At 40.9% G+C, this 18,900-nt stretch overlaps 1 protein-coding gene across 1 annotated transcript in view; it reads left to right on the forward strand.

Annotated features, from left to right (window-relative positions):
* HSD17B12 (hydroxysteroid 17-beta dehydrogenase 12) overlaps nucleotides 1-18,900 on the forward strand; it is an 81,072-nt gene that overhangs the window by 13,951 nt on the left and 48,221 nt on the right. Inside the window, 1 exon segment of the mRNA XM_079308485.1 lies at nucleotides 16,978-17,024. Within this exon segment, the coding sequence (XP_079164611.1) occupies nucleotides 16,978-17,024 (47 nt within the window).

The following is an 18,900-nucleotide window of genomic DNA, read 5'->3' on the forward strand; positions in this document are numbered from 1 at the left end:
AAAAAGTACGGAGTGTTGTTGAGATTGGCTGGTTTCAGCGTCGCGCGGTGGCCGTTGAGCGCCGCGCGCCCCTTTTTATGAATGGTGGGGCTGCGCTCGATGGAGCGGGCGCTGCCGCGGGCCGCGGGCAGGGGGCGCTGCGGGGCGCGGCCGGTCCGAGCCGAGCTGCCCTTCTGCCCCTTCCCCTGCAAGGGCCACAGTGCAGAGCGTGGGCCAGAGAAACAGCCTACTGCCGAGCGCATCACACTCTCTTAAATATAATCTTGAAGCCATCTTTGCCTCAAACAAGCCATGAGAAACTATTTCCAGTACATCTGAGAGGGCTCCACTTTTTAACAGAAATAAATGTGTTATTTAGAGTTAGGGATTATAAAATATTTAGAGCCATTCTTAGCATAGCATAAACATGCTTACAGGCTTCTTGTGGATCTTGGTGTATGTGCAGTTGTGCTTGAACCTGCGAAAGAGGACACCCTGAGGGGTGTTTTCTTCTCTCCTCAAAAGAGCTTCTTTAGCAGTTGGTTCGAGTAAGATTGCACAGATTCTTCATTCCAAAGTAGCAAGAGAGCAGGAAGGAAGGGCTGTATTTGATGATAGCTTGTGTCTTGGATAGCAACAGGCAGCTTAAATGGGCCAGCCAACCTTTTTTTGTCCTTGGGAACTGATGGTTTGGGTGACCTGAAACTTTGGATGTTTCCAGCCATGAGAACAGAAGCATAAGATTCTACTGGAAGATCCAACCCTGTCTCTAAACAACAGGATTTTGGTTTTTGCTTAATTTGAACTACTTTGTTGATTAGCTCAGGTGGCTTCTTATTATAAACCTTTCCATTTTATTGTCCGTTTAAAGTGCTGGAGACTTTCATCTAGAGCAGTCACATTACTTTCAGTCTGCATTTATCCCAGCCAGGCTGCCTACAGATGTAATAAGGATTGTGAGTGTCCTGCAGTCCCACAATTCTGCAGCCTCAAGTGAGGAGCAGTGGGCTGGGTGAAATGGGAGCAGCTCTTCCAGCCTCTTATGACACTAATGTTTCTTACTTCTGTGTCTAATGTCACACATACTGTGTGACTGCTGTGGTCTTAGTCTTGGTAAAACCATGAGGAACTGGCTATGGAAACTGGTCTGCTTTTCTGGCTTGTTGTTGCTCCTGCTGTGCTGGAGTGAAGCTGATGTATGTTTGTACACTTGTTTTCTGCTGTATATATGTGGAAGAGCCTGAACTTGCTTTCTGCTGTTGTTATCCTCCTGATACCTTCACAAGGCCTTGTAAAATTCCCAGGGTGATGCTTCCCATCCTGCTGTTGAGGAGCATCAGATATGGAAGTCTCTGTGCTTCTTTACTTTTGAAATGGTTACATGTTTGTGCATGAGTTTTGTTGCCACTTCAGCTGTTCTGCAGAATCCTTCTTTTCATACCTCTGTGTCTCTGGAGCTAATGCTACCTTCTCAGTGTACAGCTTGTTTTAATGTTGCTTCTAGCCAAAATGAATAAAATATCACTGGGTGTCTTTCTGTTCTACTTCTGAGCAGTCAGGATCTCTGAGAGAGAGAGAGAGAGAGCTTCTGAATGAAATCTCTCCAAGTCTCACCTCTTTGCAGTTGGATTCCTTTTTCCCAGATAGCCTGGAGATCTTAGAAATTCTGCTGATATTGGCTTCCCCATGCTTGTGTTGATGGGTCAGGAAGTGAATACATTGTGTGGGTGGTGGGGAGGCAGATCTTTACTGCTTCAAACAAGAAGTTTTGTCAAGCTTTCCTACTTTTGTCTTTCTTGTGTGGTACATGGCATGATGAGAACTCACGAAGTGGGAAGATCTTGGAGCTGTCCTTACAGAAAGCAAATGCTTTTGCTGTGCCCAGAGCCATCTTTATACCTGCTCTCCCACAAGCTGTTAGTGCAGTATGGGAGCTGAGGTGTAAAATTTGGAAACATGATGCTAATATAGGAATTCCTCCTGAGCTCTAAATGCTGGCCATGACTGATAAATGGATGGTATGAAATAAGAGGTAAAAGCTCTTATATGTCCCCTGCCTGTGTTAATAAGCAAAGGACTCAAACTCTGCAGGGCAGCAAGTTGGACTCATGGATTTATATAACACACACATAATATATTTTGTCCATTCAAAACATAGAGGCTTTTTTAGAACTGTTGGATGGTGTCTTCTCCCATGAGCCCCTGGAGGTTAGAAGTTAAATAAAAGTAGTTGCTTTGTTAGTTCTGATATTGTGATTAACTCTGGGGAGTTTGGGAGGGAGCAGATGGAATTAGAATTTAAAAGAGGTCAGTGGAAAACTTACCAGTAAGCTTGACTCTGTTACATGGAGGCCTGTATGGCTATTGCAGAACATAAAAAGATCCAAAGGGCTGGAAAATCCCTATTCCATTTTAAAAACAAATTTAAAAAGCCCTAGCATTTCAGGAGCTGTTCTTGTTTTTTAGAATTTTTAGCTGTTGAAAGAGTCATTTAGCAGAAATGTGTCTTAACAGTTGTCTGTTAGACACAAGAACTTCTAAAAAGATCTCCAAGAATGGAAACAGCTTGGGGAAAGATTAGATGTATTAGCTTTGTGGGCTTTTCAAAGTCTTCAAAAAATTCAGCAAGGAAGCCAAGCTGCTTTGTATTTCAACAGAAAACCAAGAGGTCAGAAAATCTCTATACAGTGTTGTGTAACTTCCTTGTCATATACACTGCAGGGCAGGTGTGTTTGCTGACAAACGTATAGATACAGATTTTCTTTTCAGGTGTAGAATCTGTCTCTTTCTTGGAAGATGAAACTTAAAAAGGAGTGACTTGTGTGGGTAGTAGGCTGGTGCAGAGAATGGGAAGGTGACAGTTCAGGGATATTAGGTATCTTGAAACACTTCTTAGTATGGCTTAGGCTCATAAATTAAAGGTTCTGGGAGAGCCCTTGCAGCTATTGCATCACTTGCTAAAAATAGCATCTATACTGCATAAGGCAGCCTGTCTGCAGTGTGGATGGTCTTGAGAATTTAGTGCTTCTTGTGAATGATGTTCTGTCATTTTTACTTCTCAGCTAAGCACGTTTTTAATCTAAACTGTGATAGAGAATGAAGCAAAAGGTTTTATTTTCTGTCTCTGAGGGTGGGGTTAGTTTCAAAATAGCATTGTCCACAGTTCTGTCTGCAGCATGATTCTAAAAATACATTTTTAAGCTTACTGAAATTAGAGTTTAAAGGCACTGATAAATATATTCTTATATTGTAATTGTTAGGGGAGGGGAAGAAAAAAATTGCTTTGTGCAGCATTAGGTATTCTGTTCTTCTCATCAATCACTTAAAATTTAGCAGGGTTTTTTCTTTAATGGCAATTACACAATGCAAGTGAAATATAATGCTAATCTACATTCTTGCTTAAAAACACTCCACAAAACCTAAATCCCTTCTCTTGAAAATAGACTATATGTTATACAGTGCTTTTTTTTCCTTCTCTTATTTTGAAATCTTAGTCAAGAATCACCAGCAAAGGAGTGTGTTTGTATTCCAGTGGTGTTGCTGAACCAGACAGGTCTGCAGCACAGCATTTTATTTTTAGACTCTAGGTTGCCATTTTTATCCTGTAAAAAATATTCATCAGTGTCTGGGTGACAGGCCATCAATTTTTTTAAATGTGTCAGACCACGTTTTTCCACCTCTTTCTATTTCTCCTTTTATGTCCCAACAATTCTTTTTTTGGGGGGGAAAGGGAGAGGGGTAACGAGGGTGCGGATTTTAATTCATGCATTAGATTTTTCAATTCACAGATCTTTAGCGTCACACGGTTCATTCATCTTCTGTGCTCGGCTGCTTACGCAGCTTTGCTTATTGTCTGCAGAGGGTGAACTGCTCTGGTGCAGCAGCAAAGGCATGGAATGGGCAAAACCAGCCTCCTGCTGGACTGGTCACCTCAGCTGCCCTCTCTGCTTGCCCCAAAATACCTCCATGTGGCAGTGCTCTGGAGAAATAATTTCATGTATGGTTTTGGGGTGCTGGTCAGGTATAAAATTACTTCCTGGAAAAGCTATTCAAGGTCTCTTTGCAATAAATGTATATGGGCCAGCTGACTTCTAACAATAGAAAATGGGAGATGTCTTCTGGTGTGGAATACTGAGAATTTAGTGCCTGTCAGGAGGGGCTCAAAGCCACACAGGTTTGGATGGCGAGGCAGTAACTCACTAAGTGTGGATCTGCAGCACAAATTCTATGGCAGGAGTGCCATACTGCAGTTGCTTTCTAAGGTGTTGGACTGCAGAACTTCCATAGTGCAGCTGTGCTGTTTGTGTAGAAAACCTGAGGCTTTCTTAACAAATTGCTCTTTGTGTCCTTGAAGAGCCTTTAGGTTGGCAGGGAAATGTTGTCATCAGAGCAACTGGTACAGTTGGTGGCCCCTCCCTTTCTCCCTTGAACCCAAGCATGGGAATCTTTCTGTAGCATTGACAGGAGCTTGTTTTTGGGTGGCTTTTGATGGTTGCTTGTGGGAGGTGGAAGCCAGGAACAACTTGCTGAAGCCGAGTTATCTCATAACCCAAGGGGGCCTCACCTATGAGAGTGGTGGGTTTCACGGTGGTCTGGTGGCTTGCTAAGGCTTCACCTGCATCCTGTGACCTCAAATGCTTGAAGGAAACTGAAAGAAACAACAGAAAAGGGTGGATATACTTTATTGGTAGCTGAAGGTCTGTCAACTCAGTTTTAATTATAATTTTATCAGCTTTTGAAGTCTCTGGAGCACTGGTACCCAAGATGGCTTGTTGTGGCAGGGCCAAGCTTATGATAAGTAGCAAAAGGTATTCCCAAATGTAGGAGCAATAAAATTTTTAGGATGGTCGCTCACTGATACTTTTGGAGTTAGAAGTGGAGATTTAGTGTGCTTAAACTATATATCCACACATGCTTAAACCTCCTTTAAGGGGGAGAAAATGGATAGCATTTTGATCGTGTTTGTAGAGACATTGTAGGTTGAAACCTTCCTAAGGGAGGTTCTTGGGTACAATTGTGCACATTTGTCTATGGGAAGATGATATACTGAGTTTGTGATGTGACTTGTAACCTGCTTAAATGTGTGTAATTAAGAAGTTGATTATCAAAGATAGACTATCAGTCATATCAAAGATACACGTTATAAATCATATTTCTGCTGTGTGAGATAATACAGCATTTTCTCAGGGTTAAAACTTGTTTTTGCTTCTGCACAGCTCAGTAGCTGTCCTGATTTTATCATCCCTCCCTAAATATGGAACATTTTAATTTTTGCATATCAGAATTTGGAAACCCTAAGGAAGTGGCTTTGTGGAAGAAAATAAAGTGGTAGGTGGTATTCCAGAAGAAATTAAGTAACCTGTGTGTTTGATTTCCTTCATCTGTTTTAACTGTGATGGATTTGAAACCACATTGTAAATAATTGGTTAAGGATTGGAGACTAGCCCTAGAATATCATAAAGGTTAATGATATCCAGATTGAAGGAGTGTTGCAGGAAGAGGTGAGGCAGCAACTCTGTGCTTTCCTTCTCAGGGGCTGTGCTGCAAGGAGGTTTGTTGGGTGAGAGCAAGGCTAGAGGAATGGATGACTCCAAGGCATTCCTCAGCTTTTCAGGAGTTCAGAAGACTCCATATGAAGGCACCCAGTGGTTCTCCTGCGAGTCTCCATAGTTTTTCTGTGCTTCAGTTTGTATATTTTTGGTATATTTTTGATGCAGTGAAATTCTACTCTGTAACTTGCATTTGAATGAAGATTTTAATTCTGGGAGTAGGGAAGGAACATGGTTTTTCTAATATCTGGAATATGGTTAGTTTGGTATTTTAAACATACTTAATTTTTAAAATTAAATTTGCCAGCTGCACACCTGTAGTCCAAGGGGATTCTGATAGAGGCTTCCATCAAAGGGTTTTCTAAATATCTTAGATATTAAAAATTTTGTTATATCCATTAAATTTACCGGTTTAGTAATATGTAAAATAACTTGAAAATCCACAACATCAATTCAAAGGACAGAGAGAAAGCTAAGCAAAGTGACCAGTGTCATTGCTTTCCATTGATCAAGAGGCAGTGGAAAAAGCACCACATCCCAAATTAGTGGATGAGTTTCAAAAACAACAGGAGATGATACTGTCCCATGTAGGATGTAATTCAGCTAGCTGACTTCTTGTTATAGTCCGTCTTGCATGCTAAAGGTTTACATGGATTTTTTTTTTAAAGTTATTTAGAAGTATCTTATTAGCTTTGTCTCATGTGTATTTGTCCAAAATTGCCAGCTGTAGTCCACTAAATTGTACAGCTGCAAGCTGAAGACAGTAAGAGCATCCTGGAGATGTATCATTATACTTCTCAAAATTTCTTCTCAGCACTTCTTGCTGACCACTACCAGAGACCAAGTCTTGGATTGGCTGGATCTCTGTTTTTGGGATAAAATGGTTATATAATAGTGAGAAAGCTTGTCTACACTGTGTTGGATTTTCCCCCTTTGCTTCCAGTACAGATGGTTCCATGTCTGCAAAGGAACAGGTGAATGCTAACACGTTTTGGTTTTTTTCCCCCTAATGACCTGATGCATTGGTTATGCCAAGCTTATACAGAATGATGCATTATGCTTGAAATATACCCAAACCTTCATTTAAAAATTTCTTCAGGACTGTGTTTTGTGTAACTGCAAATAGTTCAGGTCCTAGTCGTGAAGCTGTGAAAGGTCAAACAGTGTTTCAAAGGTGCAGAGAAAAGGTTGTATTTAGCACTGCACCAATTTCATGCCCACGGTCTGATCTTTAAAAAGCCATTACAAGGTGCTGTTGGTTTTTTTCATGCCCCAAATGGAGACTGGTGTCCTCACTGTGAACAGAGAGGTGCTTGAGTAAGATGATTTGAGTTACTGCCAGCAGGATAAGGGATTCAAGAGGGAGCCCCTTCCCAGTTCCAGTGCTTCATGGAATCAGTCTCTGCTCTGTTAGGAGCATTTGACTGCATTTGACTCACCTATGGTTTTTGTACCTTCACCTAGCCCCTTTCTCATGAAGAGATGGACAGGCACCCTCTAGAAGTCAAATTGTGTGTTGAGGTGGTGGGGGAGGAGGGATAATTTCTGTGATACTCTCTGACAACCTGAGGAAGTCTAGAACCATGCAGTCAACAGAATGGATTGAAAACTATAAACAAATTACAGTCAGGCTTATTTTGTTTCTAATTTTCTGTCTGATCCATTAAATGGATACCAATGAACAGATTCTTGTTGCAAGTTTGTAGCTCTGTTTCCAGCATTAGCTGTGGCTTGACATCTCAGATCTCTTCCAGCAGGTCAGGTTTCATACCCTTATTCTGCTCTTCAGAGTCAGAAATAGTTTTTTTTTTTCCTTCTTTAAGATATAGTGATTTCCAGTTGGTCACAACCAACCAACCAACCAACTTATATTGTCTTCCCAATGTTGGCCTAAACTTTTCCTTCTCTGGTGATTACCATACAGGAGCTCATGAAGAGCAAACCAAACCCTTTTAAATTCATCTCCCACAACAGCTAACTAAATCATCTTAGCAGCCCTTTTTTAAAAATTATTTTTTGCAGCTGTTCCCATTTAAATTACTTATTATGATTGTTTCCTATTACTATAGGAAGCCCCTCAGTGGTTATATAAGCTGTCTTTATAGCTGCATCAGAAGGACAATTTGCAGACAATTTTATGTGCAGACACTGATGTGCTTTATGTCAAATAGAAAGACCAGATACCTTTTTTCCATTCCTTACAATGGTCACCTCATCTCTAAACAAAGTTATTCTCAAGTGCATATCTTGGCATCTGGTATCTCTGTGTTACTGTGTAATATCTGGCAATATTATGTTATATTCCTATGGTCTGTAGACCCATGTAATTCTTTGCAGGTTGACACTGTGATCCTTTTCAGGAGCTAGGTTGTCTGTGAAGTTCATGAAGTATTTCCTTCTTTGTGTGGTGGTCACTTGTAATGGTGCTGAACAGGATTTGTGCTGAGATATGTCCCTGAGGAGTGTAACTAGTAATTTGTTTTTATCGGGATAAAATTCTGGTTTTGGTCTGAATCACTGTAGCTCCCCAGGCAGCCCTTGATGATATTCTAAGATTCTTATGTTTCATCATATAAAATTATTTTCTTCTGCTTAGTAGATCTAGAGCATTATTCTTGTCTAAACTGATCATACCTTTTATAAGTTTGATGTTTGCCTTTTGATTAAAAATAGACCTAGTGCTGCATTTTATACTAGTCTCCACTTTTTCTCTGCTCAGTTATTCTGACATCTTGCATAGCTTTGACTTGAAACAAAAATGCCCACAGCTTGCCAGGATCACTTGTGATCCTTTTCTACTTTGCAAGTGTTGGTTTTTTTGTTGCCACATTGCTAACTGGAATTTATTTTTCTATCTGCTACAAATACTTAGTGTAAGAGGAAAAAAAATCTCAAATTTATTTTAGTGACTTCTGATGTAGAACCTTCTTTCAGCATTGCAGGTTCTAAACCCAGAGGCCCTTCTTCTGGCTGCTCAGTTTCTTCTCAGAAAAGTGACTTATCTATGTGTGTTTCCAGTGGCAAACACACTGAAAGCCTTCAGATGGTGCCAGTCCTGAGCTATCTGATCTTTAAAATGTTCGTGTTGTATTCACCCCCTCCTAGAGGCAGGAAGAACCAGAAATGGTAATTTGAATGACCTCTATGCATGTGGTTTTTTTGGCCTGGTCGTGCTTGCCGTGACAGTCAGCATCTGTCACGTATTTCACAAAGATGAACAAACGAGAGGTTGTTTTTTGCTGAATATTAATGCTATGCAGTAACTCTTACTGTAGTGTCTTACCCAGCACAAGGCAGCTGTAGCCTTTGCAAGTGCTTAACTCACCTAAAACTGGCTTGAGCAGGTGATCTGAACAACTTACTAGCTACTGCAGGAAGTTTAATTCAGGGCAATCTTGGTTTCATCTGACATTTTCTGGATCAAAAGGCTTGAAAGTAGCAAAGGGTGGGGTGGGGGCTTCTGAACAGGATATCAGAATTTCCCCTCTCCTCCCAGTTGCCCATGTCCATAATGCAGCAGCCCTTGACTAACAGGAAAAAAAGACCTCACAGCAAAGACTGGAGTTTGAGTGCATAAAAGAACCAACCTCAACTGTGAGAGCTTCCCCAAGGCAACTGGAACAGATACTGCTTAAGCATTGGGTGTGACTTATATGAGTTCTTCGGGATGCTTTTCTTGAAGGGATTTCTAGATTGCTTCTAGTTCTCAAATCTAAAGAATCTTCAGAGTGCACTGCCCAAAACCCTTTCTTGTGGTAGTTCTGGGTGAAATGGGAACTTGTCAGTGCTGTGATATTTATAGAATATTTTTCTACCCACAATCCTAGCTCCTAGACACAAGCTGTTACCAAGTAAGTGTTTGGTTTTGGGAATTGAACCTTTTTCTGTAGCCTGTCTTTTCAAAGCCTGACCATTAGGTGTTAGCTCCTCTGTGCAGAAAAAAAATATGAAAAAAATAAAAGAATATACAGAACTTCTAGGATTCCAGCTTGGGTACAGATCTTTCTGATGAGGCTTCCTATTTCAGCAGTCAAATTGAGAATAGATGTGAAGTTTGTCTTGGTTTTTTTTTGCACAGAGTTTTCTGTTTTTATTCAATAAAAATGCAGGGAGTTGCCGCTGTCTTATTAGCTTGCAGCCGGCATGCTTATCTTCTTTGTTCTTTGTTAAATATGAGCTGGCATGTGTTAGACTGCGTTAGCGTTCACTCTTTGGGACTTCAGTGGTTTCTAAATTTGGCACTGCTAAGCCGGTGCCCTGTTTGCTTGAATCAATTGGGGCTGCTATTTTTAGCAACAAAAGGGAATTGAAATAGCAATTTTCTTTCCATGTAATGGATCCCCAAGAGGAATACTGATGCAAGCTCTCTGTCATGCTGTATTCTCCCCCTCCCCAAAAGCACTCAGACGAAAGGCAGCTGTCATGGTTTGCGGCTGTATTAATCTTTAATCAATCGAGTGTTTTCTGCATTCAGGTGTTCAGGGAAAAAAAGGGTCACGACTAAGATCTGCCTAGAATAACTAAGCACTCATGCATGGTCTGTGCAGTCAGAATTTGTGGATAACGGCAGGGATAGATGGAGCAGCTAAAAATAGTATATGCTTCCAGTGTTTCTCCAGTCTATTTTTGATGCTTGATTTTGATAAGGTTGATTGGAGTCTTACTAAAAATAGCCATTCCTAGCAAGCTGAGGACAAAAAGTAGAATATTTTTAACCAGCACAGACTAAAGTACTTTTGTTGGCTGGAGATAATCTAGAAGCTTGGTATTGGTCAAATGCCAGTGATTTATATAAATCTGTAATAAATGAAGCACTGCTTGATGCCAAGCAGGGATAGTCTTTTCTCCCCTTGCCAGCTTTTGTTTTCCCCAGGAGCTGTCATAGTCTTAATATAGCCTCTGTGTTTCGTAGCAGAAGAATCTCGAGTCTTCAGTTATTTATGGGCTGTACTTTAAACCTATGCTAAGGTTAGCTGTGCTGTGAAGTTTCTCTCAACTGTATTGCTTTAGCAATACACAGAGAGTCCTAGTTTATGTGCTGCAGGTGGGTGCTGTGCTGTGACAGACCCTCACTCGTTTCTGGGTTCAGTCTTGCAGGGCAGGGATGGCTCTTCTGTATGAATGAATGGAGGATGTTGCAGACAGACTAGCTCTGCAGTGACCATTTTGACAACAAATTTGAACACTTCTGCGGAGATCAGAGATGTAGCTAAGCTACCCTCCTTGAAATGTTTTAGTTAGCTTAGTTTTTTGACAGGAAGGGTGTGGGTATTCCCAAATTGCTGGACCCACATGTGTCTAGGGAGAATAACATTGCTGGTGGCCTGAGTTCTTCCTCCTAGGTAATGACATGCATGAGTGCATCTGCAGTACTCTGAAAGATTGCCTAAAAACTCAGGTTTTTCTGAATGAAAACAGGAATATGGCTGAACCAAAATGAATTTGTAGTTTGGAGAGACTAATAGAGAGCATGCCTAATAGTTGCTAGCTTCATTGTGCAGGTAGTGAAAGCACTGCAAGGAGTATGCCTGGTGCTGTTTGCTAGAGGCAATATGGATAAAAGTATTCTGTGCTTTATCTCCATTAGGCTTTGCAAAAGTTCATTTTGCTGTGGAAAACATGTGTTTGTATCTGAAGGCAGACTTGATCTCTTTAAGCTTTTTTTTCCACTGTAGTCTAACCTTGAGTTGGGGAGTCACGAATCTATAATCTTGTTTCAGCGTGATTGCTGTGCAGAACTGCAGTAGAATTTTCTATGCTTGCTGTTGCTCCCTCTCCCTATGTCAACACTGGTCCTTGCTCCTGTCGTGAGATGAGATGATTTCTACATGCTTGCCTCATGCTTTACTGCACCACTCTTGGCTTTTGTTTTAAGATGTCCTGGCTGCATGAGAAGCAAGTAAAAATGTTCCCCCTGGGCCTTGAATACTCACTTCAGTCACAAAGCAGACTGGCAATGGCTGCCAGGCTCTGTTTTTGCCTGGCTCTGGAATGGTAATCCCTTTTTTTATGAGCAAGGAATGCACCTCTATTATCCCTCTTAGGAGATGGTGGATGTTTTTTGGTGACCTCTTATTTGGCAACATAGTGGCTGTTCTTTCTTATATAAAAAAACCATGAGTTCCCCACACTGCTGGTGGCACTTTATTTCTCTCATTTAGCCATGGGCTGTGGGATTTCTGAAGGATGCAGGCGCTATTGGAAACATTTGTGTATTTTCCCCTATGTAAGGCTTCTGCAGACGTGTCTATATTTTTATCCTCTAAAGTACCACTGGTCATTTTCATCTTCTAGACTAAAGTCACTGGTTGTATTTGTTCCACAGGCTTGGTCTGTGGCTTTTTTTATTAATAGGAAAGCTGTTCCCTTCTAGTACAAGATGGCACATCTCACTGGCTGGGGAGGTTTTCTAACTATGTTTGTTTGTTCCTGGTACTGGCCAGGAAATGGTGCTGATACTTGTGAACTATGTCATAACTGTTGTTACGTGGCAAAATCTGTGAAGCACTAGGAGATAAGTTGGCTAGGTGGTATTAAGGTGCAGAGAGTAGCAGAGGCTGTGATGGGTCCCTGTGTAGCTGTGTAGCTTTAATTTTAAATTAAAGAGATCACTGTAAGAGGTCAAAAATGCATAAACTCCAAGTGGGGAGTTGAAAAGTCTATGGGAGGAGGTGTGGGTTTCTTTTCTTTTTTTTTTTTCTTTTTTTTTTTTTTTTTTTTTTTTTTTTTTTTTTTTTTTTTTTTTTTGTTGTTGTTGTTGTTGTTGTTCTTTTTTTCCCCACAATGACATAGGAAGCAAAATTCTGGCACAGCCACTAGGGCAAGGATGCTATAATGTCCTGAGATGAAGATTTAGGGAAATGATTACATGACGTATTAAGAATAACACTATAATAAAATTAACTGCTGATTTGTGATGTTGTGCTGATGACTTTATATATACAATGATAGTTGAAATATCTACAGCCTACATATGGCTTAACCTCCTCCAGCAGTGTGAGCAGGTGATGCCCCATTCTGCTCTTGTTGTTTGGAGACCTTGATACGAGATTGGTAGTTTCTTTGTGCACCCTATCACTGCATCCAAAGCATGGATGGGTTTGCAGTCATTTATGCTAATGTAGTGTACACTAGTGGCTAGCATGAATAGTGGTTTTAGTTCCATCAGCTTTCCAAATCCTTGTCTACCACTTTGAACAGTGTAGTGTTTGGAATATAAGGCTATTGATGCTAAACTGCAATGAAAGCCGAACTGGATGATGAGACCATACATACATCTGTCAATGATTATAACAGTCTTACCCAAACTGTCATTTCCTAGAAGAGCAAGAGATGTTCCTTTCAGTGTGCTGGACTCACTAGGGCCAGTTTGTGGACTCTGACTCAGAACAGGAATTTTTAGACAGGCTTTTCGGGAACTTAAAAAACATTATGTATATGTCAGCTCTCTAGTTATGCATATACTAACTTCAAAAAAGGTTCTTGAGATGGGAATCTGTTCCAGGTGAGGACTAATTATTTTGTGAAATACTGTGCATCCAAACCTGCTGAAGACTGGCCAGTGGGAACTTCCCAGAGTAGAACAGCCAGCCCAATGGGAGTGCATATATTGGTTTATTAAGAGTTAGCTGATCTCAGAGTATATTGTGTTACTGGATACCTTCCTTTATTTTCTGTCCCCTGACTTTTAGGAGTGTAGGGAAAAGGCAAAGATGGGTGTTGACTTCTTTGTCTAAAATTAGCCAATGCTGCAATACAAACTTCCATTCAGGCAAACATTTACTTGGTGGGCTCACACACAAGTTGCCTGGGCACTCTTCTTGCTTCTCTCCTGGAGACAGCAGATGGCTGAAGTGGGAAGCTACTACAGTTAGTCTGACTACTGAGTAAATGTGTATAGTCACACTTAGGTGCTGGTGCAGTTTGTATAGACAATAACTTATTTCTATCGTACTTGCTTTGCCTTCTTTAAGCTCTGCCAACTGCAGTCAGTTTGTAACTTTTGTTGGAAGGCAGTCTGTAGAAGAAACAGAATTCAAAAGCTTAATCCACACTTGGAGTGAAACTAGTTTGGGCACATCAAGTTGATAGTAGAAATTTAGTTAAACTGACACCGCTTTGGAGTGGTTGAAATAGCAACATTTTTCTCCAGCATGGAAACTTGAGATCAATGTAATCGATATGAAAACTGAAAGGGATATTCTAATGTACAAGCTTTAGGTAATCTAAAATGTGGAGGAAGATAAGGTGATTGAATCTTGATTTCTGTGATGTTGGTCCGATCAGTTGCCTTTACCTCTTCTCCCTGCTTTTACAATGTAGAGTCTTAAGTTTTGCTTTCTGCTCTGGCAGATTGCTGTCAGGGCAGCCTTTCTAACCCTCCAAGCTGCTCACTAGGATCCAGTAAATGGGCAGTAATGGGATCTGGCTGAACTGGGTGCTACTGGTCGGTTAGTGCATGTTCCCATTGCAGTCCATGGGTGCTGACCTCTCCATCAGTGCTGCTGTAGATGGGGAATCCATTAACTTTGCATGGGAGGGAACTGAGCCAGGTGCCTTCTCTCAAAGGGCCTCAGGAAGAGAGTGGCCTGAAAAAATATGGTTTAGGTTAGATGTTGGAAAGCAGTCCTTGTACTGTGTTTGTTGTTCAGGATGGTGTGGGATCATGGAGCAGAAGACAGTTATCCTTCTTCACATGGAACCGCTAATTAAATGATGGTCTCAGTGTCATCGTGTGAGGTGTTCCCTTATTGCTAAGAAAAACCAGCTGCATACTTTATCCTGATGCCTATGCCTTTTCCTGCAGCAGAAACAAAACAGGAATGTGTATTAACCAGGAGTCTGTTTCTGTGGGTAATTGCTCAAGAACTACTTTTTTCCTGATGAGATTTTTGTAATTTTTATGTACATCTGATTTATTTAAATTTCTCACATTCTGTTCTGGAGGGAACTTTAACCTCAGGACTACAGGTTATTTTAATTAATAGGGCCTATAAAGGGAAAAAAAACCATCCTGTTATTCACATTTCAGTTGGAAATCCCTGATCTTCAGCTTATGTCTCGTGCTCCAGCTGATTCCATTACTATTTACCTAAGCAATGGATTCAATAAATGAGTAAATATCCTTGACTGAAACTACTTGTACTTTACTAAGCCTTTAAAGGGCTACAGGTGCTTTTTGGGGTCCCTGCCTCATGGAGCGTGCATTTTTGGCTGCAGCTGCTAGAAATGGAATAACTTACAGTGTCAGAAAAGAGTATTTTGAAATACTGAGCTTGTAATCTGGGAATAAAACAATTAAGTCAATAAATTCTGACTTGGAAGGAGAAGAAATAATGTAAGTGTTACAGGGGATGGCTCTTCTGTAGGTGCCTCACTAACTATAGTGAAAGAAACAACCCCTTTCACGGAGTCACTAAAGTTGTATACTTTCCACATTGTGTCAGCTTGGAACTTGTCCAGCCACTGTTGTGATCCTTATGGGGAAGGGTCTTGGTACTGTTTTCTGTACTCCAGTTTGCTTCATTGTTTTGCTGAAGCAACAGTGACTTGTGTGATAATACATAATGTGAATCCCAGGTCAGCAAGGCTGAAACTGAAGCTTGTTAGTCCTTGAACTAAAAGGACCGTGCTCTCCTGCAGGACTGTGGTGTATCTGGCTGAATGGGTAACAACAATATTGGTACAAGTTTGGTTGCAGGAAATGGGTTCCTGGGAAAGTATTCTTGATTTCTTCCCTATAGTTTGATTTTTATTGATCATTTTGGGCCTTTCTTCACCTTTCATTGCATGGTTTTGTTTCTGTACCAAAACTGTAACTCACACTTCCCTAATGGTGACTGGATAGGAAGTGGCAAAGCAGTGTGATAGAGACTTGGTTTTCTCAATAAAATTCCCTGGCACTGACAGTGCAGCAGCCAGACTCTGTTTAGTAGCCACAGCATCCCATGTGTGCAGTATGCATATCCTTACCATGCTGGAGTTATGGCATCTTGCAAATGAACCCTGAACCAGGGAGGAGATAAACATACATGCATGGACCTTCATCTGTGGTCATCTGTGAATTCCACTTAAATCAGGGATATGACTGGATCTGTCCTTCTAGCCTGTTAGTGAATTGTTGCTGGCCATTCAAACTCACATAGGACCTTTGCTGTCAGTTTCATCTTTTGTAATTACATCCACTTATTTGTAGATAGCAGGCACAGAGACTGAAAGGCTTACAGCATTTCCTAGCTGTTATTACTCAAACAGAAATATTCTAGCTGCAGTTTGCATGCCAGCTGTTAGAGGGGATCTGCAAGCAGTAAGTAATCAAATAATCTGCAAACACATCTCCTTCCAGTGCTCTGAAGGGAAGTTACTGCTGAATCCCAATGCCAGACAACACCTCGGTCTGTTCTGAGCCTCATTCAGGTAGAGGTTGGTCTGAGAGTTAAACCAACACTCCCAGCTCATGGCTCTGAAACATTAAACAAGTCCAGTTATTTGGCCATGGCTCTGTTCAGCGATATGCAGTGGAAGCACAAACCAAGCTGTTCTGATCTGATAAAAGCACAAACAGAAAAAATCCAGTATATTCTGTGGCTACTTGGAGAATGAGAACAGAGACAGATAAGAGGTTAGACAGGAGAGCTAAAAATATGAGGATGTCGAGGTGTAGGCACTGGATTTGGTGAGGAGAAAAAGCTGAGAGAGAAAAGAAGCGATGCTGAATGTACTTGTGTGAAAAGCAGTTCCTGTATGGAGGAATTGCTGTTTACTGGGGTCATCAGCTACTAGTGTGGTGAGAGCCCTGGAATAATCTGTCAAACTAATGGCATGTTGAGTCACTCACAGCTTCTCAGCTTGTGGAAAAGAATCCTAGAAAGACTTGAAGCTTGACACAGATCCAGTCTCCCACAGGTGAGAAAGTTTAAGCTGTAGAAGTCCACCTTGCAACTGATGCCAGGATCAGACCCTCATGCCAGCTGCTGGTGGGCACAATGGTCATAGGGATCTGAAATCTGCTGGAGGAACAGAAAGCTGTTGCTTGTGTCCTAAAATCTATTTTCTTGGATGCTTACAAGATTTGAGATACATTTTATTTTATTGTACACTTAAAACTAAGTTGACAGCTGGCTTTAATGGCTTGGAAATCTCTCTTAGTCTACAGAGTTTCTGAGGAAGTGTGTTAGGACAGAGGACTGGCTTGAGAAGGGGTGCTGAACCTGATTCTTGAAACACTTTAGGCTCCTAACTCCATGTCTTTCTGTCCTTTCTTATCTGTGGAAAGGTTTTAGAGTGAGTTTTTTAACCAATTTCATAAAAGTTGTACAGCTTTTCCAGAGACTTTGATGTGTTTCTGTCTGGAATGAGTACTTTAATAGCCTACAAATGAGCACACCCATTGCAGTTACTTCTGTGAAGCAACTAATACAGATTTGTCTTTTTGTTGTTGTCATTGCAGTGGTCACAGGAGCTACAGATGGGATTGGGAAAGCCTATGCACAAGAGGTAAGAATTCTTACAACTTGGAAATCTTTCTTGATTCTTGGCAATATGTCAAGCTGTCTCAACTCTGTCAAGCTGCATGTGATATCTCCTCACCTTATCTTAACATAGATATCTGTGGAGAAAAAGGTCTCCTACCTTGCCTCCTTCTGGTGACCAGCCAAAAGTTGTATCTCTTTTGTTAGTTGCTTGTACTTGTGAACTATATTTTCAGCTCCTACCTTGTCCTTCAGGTTTTTTTTTGTTTTTTTTGTTTTTTTTTTTTTTTTTAGTTTTTAAAAGAATTCTAACTTTCTTAGCCCTTGGTTTTCCTTTTGCTACTTCCAGGCACTGACTAAATGGCATTTATAGCTGCCAGCAGTATGTTCATGAAGTCTCTGAAGCTGGGTTTTACCTGTATCTCTTTTGCTCTTGATGGATATGTGGGCTCCAAATATATTTAATATGCTCAAATGTATTGCTTAAGACAGAAAGTGCCTGTTAGTTTAGGGTAATTTAGCCTATAAGCCCAGAGAACATAATGACAAATAGTGCTGACTACAACAATTTATAGCAAAAGTAACTTCAAACTCAGCATTAGTATCAAAGTGAGCCTCTCTGTGCTTATTTTTGTGTTCTCTGAAACACCAGCCTGATTTTGTGTGAGATCAGTAGTGAGAGATTCCCTTCTCCTTGATGGGCTTTTTTCTTTTGCAAAGCCCACAGGGAAAATGGCATTACTCTTCATGGGTAGTCCTTGCCCTTTGGATTTCCTGTCGTCCTGATGTGCCTTGCCCTGCTACCTGCACCCCTAGCACCCAAATTCCTTTCTGCTTTGCAGGAAGTAGTACCTCATACTACTGGTTCAAGAAAGGGAAGTTGGCTGCAAAAGGAATTAAGCACCTGATCCTGGCTGTTTGCTCACAGCTCATACGTGCCAGATATCCCAGTTACATGGCTGAAGCAAATGATGCAACTCTTAATTTTAACTATCCAGAGCAAGTGGAAGGAGGTGACTGTGCCCACAGCAGAGCATTATCAGGAGGAAGTCCTCTACTGTGGGAGACACCCCATGATCATCATGGGAGATTAGTTCCAGGATCTATATGCTAAGATACCACGTGAATAAAGCTACAGCTTGCTTTATGTTCTATAATGTCTCTAAGAACTAGGCTGCTTTTGAGCATGAATGTCTGCTGCTGGCTCACTCCTGCATTCAAACCCCCATTAGGAAAGCCATCATGAGTATGAGATATTGTTGGCAAACCATGTCTATTACAGCAGCCTTACAGTGGTTGCTGTAAGCACAGAGCAGCCCAAAAGCACCCCAAAGGGTACAGGTACTCATTCTTGGGCTATAGAATAAAACACATTGTTCATGAATTGTGTTTATTATTATTAATTATGCATATATTTAGAATAAAACACAAATCCATCCTTTGACAGCTTAGATGGATGAATACTTGATAAAGTCAAGTGTGGATGTAGGGCAAAATGTGGAATACCTGAAAGACATCTCAATCTTTAAATTAACTTTAGAGATATCTTTGGAGATCTTAAGAAGGCTGCCAGCAGAGGCTTGATTTTCTACTAAAAATTCCCTTCTGGCTACTATAAATTCCACTGGCATATGGCTGCTTGGGCCTTGATGGCTTTGATTATAGTCATGCAGACAACTTCCTTTTCCTTGGAGGAATTTGTGAGAATTGTAACTGTGTGTTGAGAATTGCCTCTTTGAAAGTTTGATATGATCTCACTGGAAAGTGATGGAAGAGCTTTATGACTGTGTGGATTCTTGGGTTATACTCTGCTCTGTAGGTTATTTTCCTTTTCCAGGCAAAGAACTGTTTTTACATTTTCACTGTTGGAGTATTAAGACCTTTAATCTTTGCCCAGCACT

The sequence above is a fragment of the Erithacus rubecula genome (assembly GCF_903797595.1).
Source record: "Erithacus rubecula genome assembly, chromosome: 6".
NCBI classification, from domain to species: domain Eukaryota; kingdom Metazoa; phylum Chordata; class Aves; order Passeriformes; family Muscicapidae; genus Erithacus; species Erithacus rubecula.